General features: G+C 42.2%; 1 protein-coding gene across 1 annotated transcript; it reads left to right on the top strand.

Annotated features, from left to right (window-relative positions):
* The first annotated feature begins 6,563 nt into the window (after positions 1–6,563).
* On the top strand, positions 6,564–11,834 carry LOC133754289 (spermatogenesis-associated protein 31D1-like). The gene is made up of 4 exons (XM_062184759.1): positions 6,564–6,725; positions 7,148–7,193; positions 7,301–7,406; positions 8,129–11,834. Exons 1-4 carry the CDS (start codon positions 6,564–6,566, stop codon positions 11,832–11,834), a joined length of 4,020 nt encoding a protein of 1,339 aa, XP_062040743.1.
* Positions 11,835–18,028: the final 6,194 nt, after the last annotated feature.

The following is an 18,028-nucleotide window of genomic DNA, read 5'->3' as shown; positions in this document are numbered from 1 at the left end:
CTGTAACTTTGTCTTTAAAAATTCATATATCAAATTCCTTGTTTGATCCTTGGAAAGGGTTTGGAAGAAACAATCTTGGCTAGTTTCCTAATGTACAAACCAGAATCTGCAAATATGGAAAAAGTTTCTCAACACTCTGATCCCTGCCCACTTGTCTCCTGTCAGATATTGATATAGGAAATGACCCCCTAAAATCCATGTGAAAATGTGCCCCTTAAAGTTCCCCAGAAGCCAAGTCTGGGGAGCCACATATATTACCAGAATTCAGGGTGCCAGATGATATCACCATATGCTTATTTATAAATTCCCAATATTAATAAGCTGAGGGAGTTCTTGCCTAATATTCAGAGAAGAATTCTAAATACTGGCATAAATACACAAGGCAGCATGGTACATTTTAGGCTTTTATTTAGTGAGAAAATGCATAGGAGAGAGAGCTTTATCTAAGAGAGAGAGAGAGGGGTAAATCTGAGTTCATACCGAGTACTAGGAACCATCCACATGGAGGAGCACCTAGGCCAGGAAGCCTAGGGTGGGTGACCTGAAGGCCATGCACCCTGGAGGTGCAGGGCTACAGCCATCCCCCTCCTGGCTAGAGGCCAGGGCAAAGAAGAGGGGTGGACACACTGTGTCCCAGGCTTTTAATCCACTCTCAGAGGGGAGTGGTTAATTAACCTGATTGGCTGGTGGGCACCCAGGTGTAGCCAGGTAGGGGCATGAGGTCACACTGGGGCATGGTGAAGGCGTGGTCTTCCAGCTCACAAACTGAATCGATTTTAACCTGTATGCCTCCCTACTTCATTCCCCCCTCAGAGACTCCATCCCTTAATCCTAAGGGAAATTGATGAATGTCGAATCATCTCTTCTGTAACTGCTTCCTGCTTATGAGGGGCGTAGTGCAGGCCCTGCCTATCCAGGGTCTGGAAGTCTCTGCCTATCCTATCTAAAAAATTTGTTTTGTGAGCTGGAGTAGTCTCAGTCATTGCCAATGTCGGTGTCTCCCGCATGGTCAGTTACTCCCAGAGGTTGTGTTCTGAAACATACAAGTTTGTCATTTAGTATAAACCAATCATAAGTGGGGTGCCCCTTTAGATGAAAACAATGTATCTTACAGATTCGCAGATAGTGGGTAGTGATACGGTACCCTTATGTAGATTATAAACCCATTTAGCTTGAGTATAGAGAATTACAATAGAAGAAACCATTAGGTAGCTTTATCATCAATAACCGTTTCCAGAGATAATCAAGGAAGACAGGTACAGTATGTTTGCCTTAAGGTGACAAAGGTAAAAGGTTTACTTATCCTTTTTGCTTTTTGAAGTACTTAAGGTTTCTGATTGGCTTATAGAAACAATCAGGCATGTCTTTCACATGCACTTATGAAGACTTATGAGGTAGAAGTTTAATCCTCATTTCACAGAGGTAGTTGTGCTCAATAGCACCTGGTCAGGTCCCTTTTCTTTAAGCTGAAACTGATCTGAAGAGGATCTTATTATGAATGGCTTGCTCAGGAATTTCTAATGTTGGAGTGTTTTGTTAAAAACTCCCGGATTCCTGGGAACACCTTTTGCAACTCCCCTGTCCAGCACAGTGTGTCTGTGTCAGGGTCTTTCTTTCTTTCTTCCTTTCTTCCTTCCTTTCTTCCTTCCTTTCTTCCTTTCTTCTTTCTTTCTTTCATAAGGCTTAGAATCCAAATCCTGGAATCCATAATAACTTTTGTAGCTACCCTTTTTTGTAGCTACCCTTTTCTGTATAGAGTCTTCATTAGGGCATCTTTAAAGCTATACACAAAAGCTTGGAATCTGAATCTTGCAATCCAATTCCACAGGATCCTGTCATCAGCAATTCCCAATCCTCGAGTTTTAGTTAGAAGAAGCTCCTTAGTTTCCTGGAACAACTTTTGCAGTTACCCTTTTCAGTACAGAGTCTGCATCAGGGCCTCTTTAAAGCTATACACAAAAGCTTAGAATCCAAATCTTGGACTCCGAAGTCCACAGAATTTTGCCATTCTTAGAAATCTCCTCGGCTGCCTTTTAATATCTGACCCCATGTTAAAACATATGATACAGGAATTTCACAGACATGTATCCAAGATCTTACATTTGAGGCACTTAATAAACTTTAAAGTAGTACCTAAGAATACAGGCAATGGAGCTTGATACTTAGACATCACTAGAACTTATGATGCATAATATAACAAAGTAAATCATTGGGATCAAGTTTTACCATTAATGTTAGTACTGTAGTTCTTTTGAGAACAGAGTTTCTACATGGGAAGTTAGTACACAGTGACTCCTGTTGTTAATTTAACAATTCGCACTCTTACGTGTGACATCAGTTATCAGCCGAGGCTCTTGACATGAGCTGCCTAGGCCATGGAAGCCTTTTGAGTTTCACAAACTCTATCAGTATTCAGACAAGGCCATAAGCAAGTGGAAGTTCTCTCCTCCCTCCAGAGAAAAGTACATCCTTCTTTGATGACCACTCTTTTCCACTGGGGTCTCACCCAGGGAGGTTTTCCATGCAGGGACACTTTTTGCATGAGTGTCCTGGCTTTCCATGCCTGAAATGGTCTTGTGGGCTTTTTAGCCAGACCAGAATGGCTTTAGGGCTGATTTTGAGGTCGCTGAGTGCTACTTAAAGTGATTGTCACTCCATGAGTCTGCGGTACAGACTCCTTTCCATGTTGGAACATTTACTCCTCTTTAACTCTATTATTAGTAGTAGTAAAGGCTTAATCCTATTCACGTGATCACTTTAACACTTAATCCCACCTATATGATCACTTTAAAATGTAAGATGTTACCATTACCATCTAGCCCAAGGGGATTTGTGATCCCATAGTAAGTTTTTTGTTTTTTTTTTTTTTTTTTTTTTTAGACAGGCAGAGTGGACAGTGAGAGAGTGACAGAGAGAAAGGTCTTCCTTTTTGCCGTTGGTTCACCCTCCAATGGTCGCCGCGGTAGGCGTGCTGCGGCCGGCGCACCATGCTGATCCGATGGTAGGAGCCAGGTGCTTCTCCTGGTCTCCCATGGGGTGCAGGGCCCAAGCACTTGAGCCATCCTCCACTGCAGAGAGCTGGCCTGGAAGAGGGGCAGCTGGGACAGAACCGGTGCCCCAACCGGGACTAGAACCCGGTGTGCCGGTGCCGCAAGGCAGAGGATTAGCCTAGTGAGCCGTGGCGCCGGCCCCATAGTAAGTTTTAAACTGAACCCTTAGAAGTAAATTCACAGGAATACATGCAGAGCTATACAGCTTAACAGTCTCTCTGTAGGACCTGAGGGGGGGGGGAAATATATATATATATATATATATCATACCAAGGAAATATAAACCACCAAGTCTGGGAAATGCCATTCCAGACTGTTAGAATCCCACTATGGAGGTGAAAATAACAAACTGGAATAAGGGGATCCACTCTGAAGATGAAAATAACAGACTAAAATAATGAAAATGTGATTAAATCCCACTTCAGAGGCAAAAATAACAAACTAGAATAAGTAGGATCCACTCCAAAGGTGAAAATAACAAACTAAAATAATGAAAATATGATTTGAAATACATAGCTCTATTAACCAGGAATGTAGCATGTGGTGGGCCATGAGGGCTGCCAATTTGGGGCAGACGTACCACCCTCCACAACAGGAAGTATAGCGTCCCCTATGTTTAAAGCTCCTCCTCCCTGATGCTAGCATGTTTCTAAGCAACCAGACCAATTCTCCAACTCGAAATTAGTAATTGAAAGCTTGTATGATAAGGCCCAGGGACAAAGAGAAATGTCTTAGAACTTTTTTTTAGCTGCTGATATTAGTTAACAAATTAGTTTTCAAAAGTAGGCAGACTTCTTCTGTATATCTGGGTAGATTCAAGAGGTAAAGGTTTAGTAATTCTTGATAAATTTACCCAGCTTAGAATTCCCTGTCACTTAACAGTAGTAGGAGGGCTCAGTAACATCTAGGAAGTCCCTCCTATTATGCTATAATGGGTCAGAGAAAGAGCCTTCTCTCCAAGTTTTTAATAAGACTAAGTCTCCTGGGGAGACAGGCTGTGGATGATTTTGGGATTTGGCACTGGAAAAATTTTGTTATCAAACTCCATAAGAGCCTTTGGCAACTTAGCTAGATTAATAATATATCTTATCTTGAGTTTCTGAATCAAAGAGGATTTCAGAAGTGAGGAAGTGTCTTCCATATAGCATTTCAAATGGTGAAGCTTTAAAATAGCCTTAGGGGCCATTCTCATCCTGAGGAGGGCAATAGGCAATCATTGAAGCCATGTTACTAAGGTTTCTTGGCAAAACTTAGCCAGAATATTCTTAAGATTATGATGGTCCTTTTCAATTTTACCTGGTGAGTGAGGTATCCAAGAGGCATGGAGATAATGAGACCCCTAAATCTGTAGCTACTGGCTGAATAATTTTAGCCACAAATAAGGGGTGACTGTCACACTGTCACACTGGAAGGCCAAAGCAAGTAACTATTTCCTTTAATATGGCTTTGGATACTTCTTGTGCCTATTCTATAGGAATAGGAGAGGCTTCTATCCATCTTGTGGAAGTATCTATAAAGATCAGTAGATATTTGTAATTATTTGCTGAAGGCATGTTAGTGGAGTCTATCTGCCAGTCTTCACCTGGATACTTTCTCTCCTTGGTATAGGGGTTAGTAAGGAGGGGGATTTGATATGACCACCAGAGTTCTTTGGGAAACAGATGGTATAGGGGCACATTACTTCATTATAACAGCATTCGGTCCTTTCCCTCCAAATATCCAAGAGACTATTTACATCAGGTCTCCTCTCTCCAAATGGGCAAAGTCATACATTTCCTTAATTATTTCCCATTGAGAAGCCCTTGGGAGAATTCCTGGCTTCCCACATCTGAATCACTCCTCTGCTCTGGCAGGATGTCCCCTGGGCTGACTCTGAGCTTGCTACATGTTAGTTGTAGATATTGCCATCCTATGAATGTGCTATTTGCACTCTTTTACATGTTGGAGTATCCTTTCTGCTTCCATCCTATCTCTATTGTCAAACACTCAAAATGCTATTTTTACCAATTTCCTCATGGGGCTTGAGCTCCCATAGCCAGTTTTTGAAAATATGCCTTAAGGAATAAGTCAATAGTAATGGGCACTCTACTATACACAGCTCAAAAGTCTCTGTAGAACCTGAAAAGACAAAAGTAGACATGGCTCTCTGTGAGCCCAGTTATGCTTAAGCATCCAACTTAAATTCCTTGTGTTAGAGAATTGGCATCCCTGAGTCTCCTTTTTATACCCCAAAATGGCTTTCTCTGTTCCAGACCAGTTGGTGGCTCTCCTGCAGGTTGATTTAGATCTTGAGTATTTTATCATCACCCAATGCTCCTTAAATTTTCCTAACCACAATACTTAGTATAACTGGCAAACTAGAGGGCACTGACACCACCAAGGTGCTAGTCTACCTAGTGGCAATTATGTATATGTTTGGCACATTTTCCCAGCAACCCAAATGAGCTTGAGGGTTAACACCACCACCACCACCACTACAGAGATTTTGACCTCTAGTGGCATTGTACCTCATGCCTGGAGGCTAAGTTCCAGGGTGATAGAAACCAGCTAACACAAGCCAAACCCTCCTGAAGCTTAAACCCTCCTGAAGCTCCATTGCCCTGAACATCTTCAGGGGCTTAAACTGCCACACATAGGGTATGCAAAACCACAGGGTGTATTTAACCCCATGTCTGGAGTCTATGCCCAAGAAGATGGCCCAAGTGCTTGGGCCCCTGCACCCACATAGGAGTCCTGGAAGAAGCCCCATGCTCCTGGATTTCGATTGGCCCAGCTCTGGCTGTTGTGTCCATGTGGTGAGTGAACTGGTGGATACAAGACCCCTCTCCTTCTCTTCCTTTCTCTCTGTAACTCTGCCTCTCAAGTAAATATATAAGTAAGTGTCTTCATACAGTTTAAGCTATATAACCAGAAAATAAGTGCTAAATATAGTCCAACATTGCTTGAAGTCATTATATATATTTATTTTACACATACGTGGTTTGTGCCTTTTGAATTATGAGCTCCTCTGAAGACAGTAAAGGATGAAACAAATGAACAAAATAATACTTAGCATTCATAAAACTAAACAAGTATAACGAACCTATATTTTGAATCTGGGTTGGTGTAAGGCAAAAACAGTATAGCTGGTGGATTTGGTGATATATGTGATCTTAAGAGTATAAATGTCTGGAGACAAGCAAAAATTCAGACTTTCAAGGCTGTGGAATTGGTGAGCTTTAAGTCAAGGGCACCTACTAGTAAAGTGGACTCAGGTAACATCTGAATTATAGATAGAATTTTGACATGGGATAGGAGAAAGCATGGAGTTTGAAGATAGAGTGAAAGGGCTGGATAAGAGGTTCTGCGGGCTCTAGGTAGGGGCAGGGCTGTGGGCACATCATGATGTCATCCTCTCTGGCCTCAGACTACCTTTGTGACTCATGGTCTGTGATGTAGAGCTGGAACTATATATAGTCAAGGGCTTGACCCCTCAACCCTCAGTTGGCTCTCAGCAGCGTTGTGATTCAAATAATGGAGTACATCCTCTCATTTCTGAAGAGCAGCTCTATTTTTATTGATAGCAACCCCAACTACACTTTTATTGGTGTTTTGGGGTTGATCTCTTTGTACCTGAGCTACCTGGTATTAAAGCTATTTTTCACAACCATCTGCAAAAATAAGACCATCAAAAAGGTAAGGGACTATGGGTGAACTCCAAGAGAGATGTTGATGTTGCTGTTGTTTCCCACTTCTGTTCTCACATTTCTACACTTGATCTTAGCCAAAAGGCCGAGAAGCGATGTTCTCACATTTCTAAATGAGTTTGGTTTCCTCAGAGAGAAGCCAGAGATGGGAAATCTGAGGAAGGACAGAGCACCACCTTCCTAGGGGCAGAGGCTAGGCAGGGATGGGTTTGGGGGGGAACAAAGGCTTACAAGTGAAGCTCACGGACCCCCTATCTGGTATGGGAGAGGTTTCCAGGATAAAATCCCACCTGTAAATATTAGTAATGTAAGGAATACATGTCTATAGTTTAAGATGAAGAGATATTCAGGGTGGTAAAAGGAGGACGAGAAATGAAACTCAGTCCCTTATTCTTTACTTTTTGTTCTCAGTGTCGGGGTAGAGCCAAGAGGCGGCGGAAAGGTGGAACATTTAGAGGTAAGGTTCTCTGTGTTCACACTGAGCTTTGCAAGGGTGATCCTTCATGACTCAGATCCAGGGCCTCAAAATGTCAGTTGCTATATACAGTTTCTCTGTGAAAACAGAATACTCAGAGGAGAAAGTCATGGGAAAGACAGTCAACCTGAGACATTTCTCAGAGTTCTTCCTTAGCCCATCTGTGGGCAGGAATCTGAGATGCATGGACAATGGGTACTGCCCAAAAGGTGATGATGTGAGAAATAAGTATGGACTACTAGTTGTCTTGTAGTCAGAACTTCAGTCTCCCGCCTTTATAGATGTCCTATGACTTCTCGGGTACTCTCATTCTTCACTGAGCACTCTGCTGATATCTCTGCTTCATGTGGTGAGTTTTAGCATCACACTGTATAACATATGTGAAAGTACTTTATAAATATTGCCACATACACATGTGAGTCTTACTAATATTAGTGACAATCTTTCCATAATTACTGATTCTTGGCGCATTCAGAATTTAGTATCCCCAGAGGCTCCCATAGGGGGACTCCTCTATGCTTCTTATGCTTCTACTTTCATTACATATGTTCTACTCTCCTGATTTCCCAGGTACAAGGATTAACCAGAAAGAAGCAGAAGAGGGATGGAAGCTTCTTTCTGTTTTGAAAAGGTGATTAATCTTTCCTCTTTTTCCTGGTTCCCCCCCCCCCTTTTTTTTAACATGTTCCATATATTCCAGGGAATCAGTGAAGCCTGCCATTATGAAGTGAGGCAGGTAGCCATAGGAACGGAATGTGATGAAAGCCTCAGGGAGGGGCTACAGTGTATAGTGTGACATCACAAATGTGAGGTGACGGGAACAGTAGGCTTGGGCTATCCCTACCCCCACTAGGCCAGGAGACCCTCCTTTCCATGTTCTGGTCTTGACCGCAGCTTTTTCTTCCTGTTTCCTGTAGACCCCAGAGCCAACATCAAGATATCACCAGCGTCCGTCACCTGCTGTGTCCAGACCCTCACTGTACGGTGTGTAACAGAGTGGCTGCCAAAGTCAGTCGACTGCTGTCACTGGGGTACCTGCTAGATACTTCCTCTGTGCATTATGTGGCTTCCTCAGATTCTGTGATTAAGACCACATTCACTGTGACATCTGGCCACTCAAAAACTCGTCCAAGAGGCCAAAAATCAGCCTCTTTGCATGTGCCATCTCCACCTCCCCCTTCTACTGTCTCACTTAACCATGGTGCTTCTTTACCTGGTTTGCTGTCCCCCGAACCACCAGCCGACTCAGTACCACCAGAGCCTATTCCTCCCTTGGCTTCAAAACTCCCAGTGGACCCTTTCCCACCCCAACCTATTGCTATTTGCCCTCCCACACCACAACATACTCAGAGATCAGAAAATGATCTCCATCCAGAGTTTGCTCTGTCTGCAATGAATAGCCCTGATGGGTTGTCAACTGATACTCCAAGAGTCAGTGAAATTGACCATTCAATGCCAGAATCATCCTGGCAGCAGGCCCAGGTCAAGGATGCCAAAGACTTGTCCTCTTCCAACTTAGAACAAGACTCCCTTTGTTTTAGAAACAGCAAAGGCAAACCAGAGGAGCTGCAAATGAATCAGCAGCCTCCATCGCCTAGGTCCTCTGACAATCAGTTACAAGAAAAATGTATGCAATACTTTTTCGGTCTTCCATCTTTGCACAGTGAGTCCTTGTGCTCAATTATCCATCATTCAGATGACTGTCCCTCAACTTTGGTCATCTTTAATGGCATCTCCAAAGCTTCTACATCTCAAGGATCTTTAGGACTTTCCAATTTCCAGCCTCTGATCTTGCCTGAGATCCAATCTCAATCCTCAACTAAAATTTTCTCCCAATCACAGTCACAACATGCTACTCAGGCCCAGTCTCAGTCCAACCTTCAATCTCCAATCCCAATGCTACCAACAACTCCCGATTTCCAGCTTAGGATCTGTGGAGTGTGCTTCCATAGACCCCATAATGAGGCACAGTGTCTCATGCAATCTGAACTTCATCAGCTAGAATACAATGTGTTACAGAAAGAATACGAATGTTTGTGGGGTTTACCCTCTGTGGGCCAAACATGCCAGGAATACCTTTGTCCTCCACCTCCCAACTTTTCATTGGTGAGCCAGTCCTCCAAAATCCATGTTCCAATCTCCATCATTCCTGGAGATTACCCTCTGAGCAGTGAGCTTCGTAAGAAATTTGAATACCACCTTAGAAAGAGACTCATTCAACACCGATGGGGCCTACCCCGCAGGGTCCATGAGTCTCTGACACTGGTGAATCCTGAGAGAGATGTTCCTGAAATATATGCACCAAAGAGTTTTCAGAGACTCAAACGGATATCTTTGTTGAAGGAACAGAGTAGCAACAATTTAAGGAATTCTGAATCGAGCAGACTTCCAATCTCCCATGAGACAAGCTCAGAAGAGTCTCAGTCAGATAACGATGAGAAGGGCCATCAGAGACACAGCCCAAAGAATGGCCCTAGTGATCACCTATTGAGTGACCCAGAAGGATACTCAGATAACAGTTTAAGGTCTGACTCTGATAAAGATCAAGGAAGTCATACAGTGAGTCTGTATGGAAATCATTCAAAGGCCTCAGGGATAAGTATAAGTCAGAAACAATTAGAAAATGCACTCAAAGAACATTTGAATAAGAAAATTGGGGAAATAAATGAGGGTAGACTTCCTGAAACTGTTCATAGTTCAGGGCATGCCCTCAAGCAGACAATGTCCTTTGCTGAGAAATCTCACAGCCAAAAACAGATAGATGGGGCATTATCTGTGAGAAACATTAGCTTGAACACTTCCCAGGAGATTTCTTTCTTAGCTTCTGGCAAACAAAAGATGCTGGAAGAACATATAAGCAGTTTTTGCATGAGGATGAGGTGTGGCCTTCCCACCAGGGTCCTTGAATCCAAACAGATCTTCAACAAGAGAGAGGACTCATCTTCTTCCTTAGGCCATTCCTATTGTTCCTCCCAAGATAGCCTTAGTTCTGCGATGCATTCCAAAGTTATGGTGTCCACTTCACTTGGTAGGAGCTCTACACCAATGTGTAGAGACAAATTGAAGATAAAGTCAGCACCCAATCTGGATCATCTCCTTCCTGCTGCATCACTTGTAGGGAAGGGAGGACAGGGGGACCTGAGACCACTGTCCCCAGAGGAAAACCAGGAGCTTGCAGGTGTTCAGATTAAGGGTGGCAGACAGACTTGTCCGTGCATCGCAGACAAAGAAATTAAGAAACAGACTGGACCAGACAGTGGACACAGCCGAGTGCTGGTGTCCACGAGTCATGATGGGACTAGACCTGAGCCAAAGGATAAGAGAATGAGTTCCGGCAACAAAGAAGAAAGGCTTCAGGCTCCCAAAGTAAAGACTTCAGAATACTTCCCAACGTTTAAAGAGGCAAGAGAGATATTTAAGGCAATGGAGCTCCTTGCTCTTCAATCAAAATCTGCCAATGCCTTGACAACCAAGAAGTCAGGGGACTCCACAGCGGTAGCTGTGAAAACAAAGAATGAAGAAACTATCCTGGCTACTGAAATTCCCTCACCAACATCAGTTTCCCAGGATCCTAAACTATCAGAATTTAAAAACAACTTGATTAAAGAATTAAAGTTGAAATTGCAGGATAGGGATCATATCTCTGTTAAAGAGCAGACTATTGATATGGCTGTTGCCTCAGATAACTTGATTTCCAAAACCTTGAAGACTCATGCCCAGGGTGTCTCCAATGGGAAGATCGAAGCTTCTCAGGTTATGCATGGACATTTGGACAGCACACCAGTCAGCATGGAACAGCATCAGGAGCCCTGGGTCCCTAAGCATATCCTGCAGAACTGCTGGGATAAGAATGTCCCACCAAATCCCAAATCAGGAGATCTTGGTGAAGGGGATGCAGGGTTTGGGACACCGCAACCCAGTAGGAAGAGCTGCCCTGGTCAACACAGGGCATTAAAGAAGATGCTTGGAAGCAGATCTTCCCCAACCTCATCACTGAAGGATCAGCCTCCTCCTGAAAATCTGTTTAAAAAACAAATAAAGTCATTTTTGCAATGGATTTGTCCTAACAGCACAAACAAAAGGCAAGAAAGGTTCCTTGGGAATGGGACCTCCCCACCATCATCTGCGCAGAGACAAAGCAAAGTTAATAGTAGAGCTGCTTCTACTGGCAACACCAAAACTCTGAAAGTGACGACAGACATTGGCAAGGTGTTAAATGTGAAACCAGGGAGTAGCCATGGTGTCAGAATCACCTGCCCCCAAGAATCACGTTCTTCTCCGACAAAGCCTGTGAAAACACTTAAGGCACAATTACAGGCCCAGGCAGATACTGTCCAGGGACATCCTTTTAACTACACAGCTTCCTCCTGTAAAACAAAAACTGTGCCCTTGGCTGACCAAAATTACCCCTCAAAGAATGCCCTGAACAAAGACAGGGTGAGACAGCCCCAGAAAGTTGTAGCATTCAAGGATCAGCCGCTATTGCAGAGGCATCTGGCATCCATGCCCAATAAAGAGTTCCTGCCCCATCCAAACCATACCTGCAGGCGTCAAGCCAGCCAGCTATCTCCAACCACACCTACATTTTCTATTGGGAGATCTGTGTCTACTTTTCAAACATAAAATGCTCCTTCAGCATTTCCAGGGAGGAAGATTTCCTCCTACCAAATAACTCATCCATTTTTGAAAATACTGATTTTTCGTAATAAATGTTCTAACGATTGTTGTCTTTATGTGTACTATTTGGAGACATGAGATTTGAGTAACATAGGGTTTATACTTAGGGAAAAGAATTAGTTCAGCACTTACTCATTATCTCTTTTGGATTTAAATGATGACATACCACTGAGCTCTAGGGGGATGGTTATCAACTGCCCCTTAAGGCCCTTCTGACCTGGAGAAGTCTGAGGACATGTGCTGTTTCCTAGTCTGTAAGTATATTGTGTTGCAGCCCATATACCCTGCACCTCACTGACTATTTCTTGGCCTCTGGAGGAATAAAGGAGGTAAGTCATCACATCTGAAGAGGGTCAAAGTCACATATCTTTTTCAGAAAATTGTGCATAAACTTATTTTTTAAAGAAAATATTGTAATGACTAGAGGATGTCACAGGTGGGTGAACTTCGCCTCAGGCGGGGTTGAAGATTACTGCCATAGTAGACATGGGATTGATTGGGTTAAGGTCTAGAAACATTAGAATTGTTGGTTGAGAATCTGTCGTGAGAGGCATAGTAATGCATTGGGAAACCATACTTTGGGGCATTGATGTTTTCCTACTGGAAAATAAGCTTATGAAGGTAGCCCCCTGCCACCCATGTGGGAGACCCAAATGGAGATTTGGGCTCGTAACTTTTGTCTTGACTACCTCCAGCATTGACAGCTATTAGGACTTTCAGCCAGAAGATGGATGATATGTCTCTCTGTCTCTCTTTCATTCTGTATCTCTGTCTTTATTTTTAAAAGATTTGTTCTTTTTTTTTGAAATTCAGAGCCACAGGGAGGAAGAGAGGGAGAGAATCTTCCATGTGCTGGTTCACTCTCCAGATGGCCCCAATAGCCAGTGTGAGACCAGGCTGAAGTGAAGAGCCAGGAGCATCATCAATGTCTCCCAGAAGGGTGACAGGGTCCAAATACCATCCTCCACTGCTTTTCCAGGCTATTAGCAGGGAGTTGCATTGGAAGTAGAGTAGCCAGGACATGAATTGGCACCCATATGGGATGCCCGCACTTTACCTGCTAATGCTGCAACACCAGCCCCACACTCAGCCTTTCAAATAAATAAATGTTAAAACATTGAACAATTTCCTGGAAGGCACTTAAGGTAGCTTTAAAGTAAAAAGTTGGAAATTCTGGTTGTCAAAATAAAACAAAACTAAAACATGTTCACTGCAGCCCCCTCACTCTACCATACTTCTATCTTCTTATCCGGAGTTATGCCATTCCACCTGCATTGTCTGAAGCTTAATGTTGCAGAATCAATGGAGATTCTGTGGAGGTCCTGGGATGGTAAACAATGTGGGATGTGGCCCAAGGCAAGGAACTGGAAGCAGTGGAGATCAGTCGAGGAGCTAATATCCATGTGGATTGACAAATCAATAACATGGAGACCTCTACTCTCCCATCTAGAGTCTTACTCCAGTTAAGTTGCTGCCACACCCCAGTGTTTACCACTGGGAATGTCTGCCATCTGAAGTATTATAGTCTGACCCTTTGACCTCAACCCTCTAACGTTGCAGCATATACTGTATATTTGTCAACTTTTGAACTCTGGCTCATAATTTTTCCACTTATTCATCTACCCAATGGCCTCAAGTCTGCATTTCCTCCCTCTTTAAGCAGATTTTATTGTCTTCAAGATAATATTTAAAGGGCTCCACTCCAAATGACTCTCTTCCAATCCACTTTAATCTTTCCTGTCTGGCAATATCCCATTTCTCTGGCTTTTCCAGAAATGCATTCCTATAAGTGACTAATAACTATTGTATTAAATTTATGATCAACTCTACTGATTTTAGGGGTAGCTCTAGCACTGCCTGGAAATAATTTATTCACTCAATTTACAAATCATTATCCTAACCTATGTAACAGTGAACAAATGAAACAGAACTTAAGTTACCTATTCCCTAGTTCATGCTCTCTTCCATTCTACTCAAAACCATTTGAGATCTCCTACACTTTCCTGAAACTTATGCTGTCTCTCCTTGGTTAGCAGATGTGTTGGACTGACCATTTACAGAGTAAACTGGAGATCTCTACTCTCCCATCTAGAGTCTTACTCCAGTTAAATTACTGCCACACCCCAGAGTTTACCACTGGGAATGTCTCTGCCATGTGAAGTATTATAGTCTGAACCTTTGACCTCAACCCTCTAACTTTGCAGCATACCCTGTATATTTGTCAACTTTTGAACTCTGAGTCATAATCTTTCCACTTATTCATCTTCCCACCAGCCCCATATCTGCATTACTCCCTCTTTAAGCAGAGTTTATTGTCTTATTTAAATTGTCTTATTTATTGTCTTATTTAAAAGCCCTTACTCCAAACGACTCTCATCCAATCTACTTTAATCTTTCCTGTCTGGCAATATCCCATTTCTCTGGTTTTTCCAGAAATGCATACCTATAAGTGACTGATAACTATTGTATTAATTTTATGATCAACTCTACTGATTCTAGGGGCAGCTCTAGCACTGCCTGAAAATAATTTTTTCATTCATTTCACAAATCATTATCCTATCCTATGTAACAGTGAACAAATAAAACAGAACTTAAGTCACCGATTCTCTTGTTCATGCTCTCTTGCATTCTACTCAAAACCATTTGAGATCTCCTACACTTTCCTGAAACTTACGCTATCTCTCCTTGGTCAGCACATGTGTTGGACTCACCATTTACAGAGTAACTAGAAGCTACCTCATGGAAGTCTTCATCAAATAACTTCCTTCCTTCGTTCCTTCCTTCCTTCCTTCCATTTTTTCCTCCTTCCTCACAGCAAAAAATCACTTTCCCTCCACAGTACTCAACTACAAAGGAATTAGACTTCTAGAAATGTCTTCATTGAGACATACCTAAACTCTGGTCTTGATGGATTGACTTATGCATGCCAGAAATCCTTACTACCTCCTTCCTCTCTTCATGAGGCACTCAATATCTTTTTCTTGAAGTTTTTCATCACAAAGATGTTTAAACATACACAGGGTCAAGTAGAATAATGTGATTCTCCATGTACTTACTCTACAACTTTCAGTCACCATTTGGCAGGTGTGATGTACCCCATCATTACACTATGATTAAAGTGTAAATTTATAACAATTTAAATTGTTCATTCATCTCTTAGAAGGTATGTTATTTGCCTTATGTAAATGCCCTCAACATTTGTTTGATATTTACCACATGACAAACATTTAACCACAACAAATATAAAAACCATTGGTGATTAAAACACATTGAGCTGGCCAGTGCTGCGGCTCACTAGGCTAATCCTCTGCCTGCGGCACCGGCACCCCAGGTTCTAGTCCCGGTTGGGGTGCCAGATTCTGTCCCAGTTGCTCCTCTTCCAGTCCAGCTCTCTGCTGTGGTCCAGGAAGGCAGTGGAGGGTGGCCCAAATGCTTGGGCCCTGCACATGCATTGGAGGCCAAGAGGAAGCACCTAGCTCCTGGCTTTGGATCAACGTAACACACAGGCCATAGAGGCTATATGAGGGGTGAACCACCAGAAGGAAGACCTTTCTCTCTCTCTCTCTCTCACTGTCTAACTCTGCCTGTCAAAAAAAAAAAAAAAAAACCAGAAGAAAAACCACATTGAGCTTTGTAGTTTTTGGCAATCAGTTCTGCTCTGCCTTCAGGTTAATCCTGAGGAGTCATTAGAAGGTATTCCTATCCCTACTCCATACAGAAAGTAATCTTACAGAACAAATTCAGTGCACAGTATTACAGTTCCTTAACCACACAGACAACATAACATTAAAAGGAACTGAAGTAGGAAACGGTACAGGTGGACAAAACCCTGAGATTTCTATGTAAATGTTTTCAAATATTTAGAAGAAATTTTTTCCTTTTAAAAATTTAAAATAGGTCATTTTGCTCCAGTTATACTTAGTATATTAATCAACTATACTAATAGTTCATGTCCTTCCTAAAATGCCACTGAAAGTAAAGAATTATAACAGAAGCTCCTTGACTTCATTTCTCATAAAGAAAGTAGAAAACCACTATGAAATGCCACTTCACACCTACTAGAATAATCACAATCAAAATACCAGATAACAGGGGTAGGCATTTGGCACAATGAGTTGAAGCACTTCTTGGGATGCTACCATCCCACATCCAAGTGCTTGGTTTGAATCTGGCTCTTCCACCACTTTTTTTTTAAATGTGTTTCCTGTGGCTTTTTAAACAAGATTTATTTTATTTATTTGAAAGAGTTACAGAGAGGCAAATATCGAGAGAGAGGTCCTCCATCTACTGGCTCACTCCTCAGATGGCTGCAATGGCTGGAGCTGTGCCGATCTGAAGCCAGGGGCCCGGAGCCTCTTCCAGGTCTTCCACATGGGTGCAGGTGCCCAAGGACATGGGCCATCTTCTACTGCCATCCCAGACCACAGCAGAGAGCTGGATACGAAGAGGAGCAGTAGGAACAAGAACCAGTACCCATATGGGATGCTGGAGCCCCAGGCCAGGGCTTTAACCTGCTGTGCCACAGTGCCAGCCCCTCTTCCTCCTCTTATCTAACTTCCTGCTAATGTGAACTCTGGGTGGCAGCAGGTGATGGCTCAAGTACTTGGGTCCCTACCACTCACTTCAGAGATCTGCATGGAATTCCAGTCTCCTAGCTTTGGCTTGGCCCATTGTTATGGGCATTTGGGCAGTGAACCTGCAGATGGAAAATCTCTCCCCATCTGTTTCTCTGTTTCTGTTTGTGTGTCTGTCTCCCTTCTCCCTGTCTTTTAAATAAAATGAAAACAAATAAATAAAAACTGGGGAAAAAACAGATAATAAGGTTTGAGAAAATGTAGAGAGATACAAAGTCTTACATACTGCTAAAGAGAATGAAAATGGTGTGTTTTGGAAAACAGTTTGACGGTTCCTTAAAATATTAAACACAGAGTTGCCTTTAAGCCAGCAATTTTTCACCCAGGCATTATACACAAGAGAGATTAAAAATTATGCACACAGAAATGGCACATAAATATTCACAGCAACAGCACTCACAGCAGCCAAATGTGGAAACCACACCAATGTCCATCCGCTGATGAATGGATAAGGAAAGTGTGGCACATACTTACAATGACCCATAATTCAGCCATAAAAAGGGAACACTGATGAATGCTACCACAAGAATGAGCCTTGAAAAACATCACCCTAAGTGAAAGAAGTCAGTTGCAAATGACCACATCCCATGCTTATAAAATATCTAGAATAGGATAATCTATAGATACAAAGTATATTAGTTGCTTGTGAAGGCTGGGAAGATGAAAGGTGAGGGGTTAATAACTAAAGGGTATGAAATTTTCTTTTGAAGTCATGAAATTGTTTTAAAATTGGTTCAGGAAATGAATGTTCAACTAAGAAAAAATCTGAATTATATATTTTCATGGATATATGAATTAATTTCAATACAACTGTTATTAAAATTTTTTAAAATAATTTTGAGGATGGCAAGAAGGGGAGAGGGTCCCACAAAAAACAGAAAACAGAGATGTGAAAGAAGGAAATCCAATGGAGAAGATGCAATAGAAATGGCACAGAAGAAAATCTGGAAATCAATTCACATCCTAAAAGCCCAAGGAATCAAGATGTGGTACCATGTAAGAAAGAGATTAGTAGTTACATGCTGTAAACATGGTTTCATAAAACATTGATTCTCTTTGGTTTTACATTATACACTAGGAAAAAACCCTTCCTTGCGTACTCCTTTCCAATAGTATGCAAAATCATGCTGAAACATTCACTGCTTCAAATGCAGACAGCAGACCCCAGGATTTTGCCTGGGACAGAACCTGAGACAACTGGCTGTGTATAGCTGTGGCAGCTGTGGGAATGAAAGTTAAAAATTGCAAAAGTTAGGTAAAACACATGAAAATGTAGTTAAGGGTCTATGTAAGAAAATGTGTGTGTGTCAGGCTAATTATATTAACAGAAAATTTTCATGGATAGTATGCCCTTTATTCAGATTTACCTATTATTAACATTTTGATCAGTTTTCCATTTCTTTTCTCTGTCTCCTTCCTTCCTTTCTGTCTTTCCTCACCCTTTGTGCATGTGCAAAAAAACCACACATACATTCCTGAGCATTTGAGAATACATTTCATACATGA

This window comes from Lepus europaeus (assembly GCF_033115175.1).
Source record: "Lepus europaeus isolate LE1 chromosome 12 unlocalized genomic scaffold, mLepTim1.pri SUPER_12_unloc_2, whole genome shotgun sequence".
Lineage (NCBI taxonomy): Eukaryota > Metazoa > Chordata > Mammalia > Lagomorpha > Leporidae > Lepus > Lepus europaeus.
This window is presented reverse-complemented; position numbering and strand designations above follow the sequence as displayed.

What these genes read in the sequence shown, in the direction of transcription:
- LOC133754289 (XM_062184759.1), top strand. Translation starts at nt 6,564, where the DNA reads ATGGAGTACATCCTCTCATTTCTGAAGAGCAGCTCTATTTTTATTGAT. An exon ending in AAAATAAGACCATCAAAAAG is followed by an intron (nt 6,726 to 7,147) that starts GTAAGGGACTAT and finishes TTTTGTTCTCAG; the next exon opens with TGTCGGGGTAGAGCCAAGAG. An exon ending in CTGAGATGCATGGACAATGG is followed by an intron (nt 7,407 to 8,128) that starts GTACTGCCCAAA and finishes TGTTTCCTGTAG; the next exon opens with ACCCCAGAGCCAACATCAAG.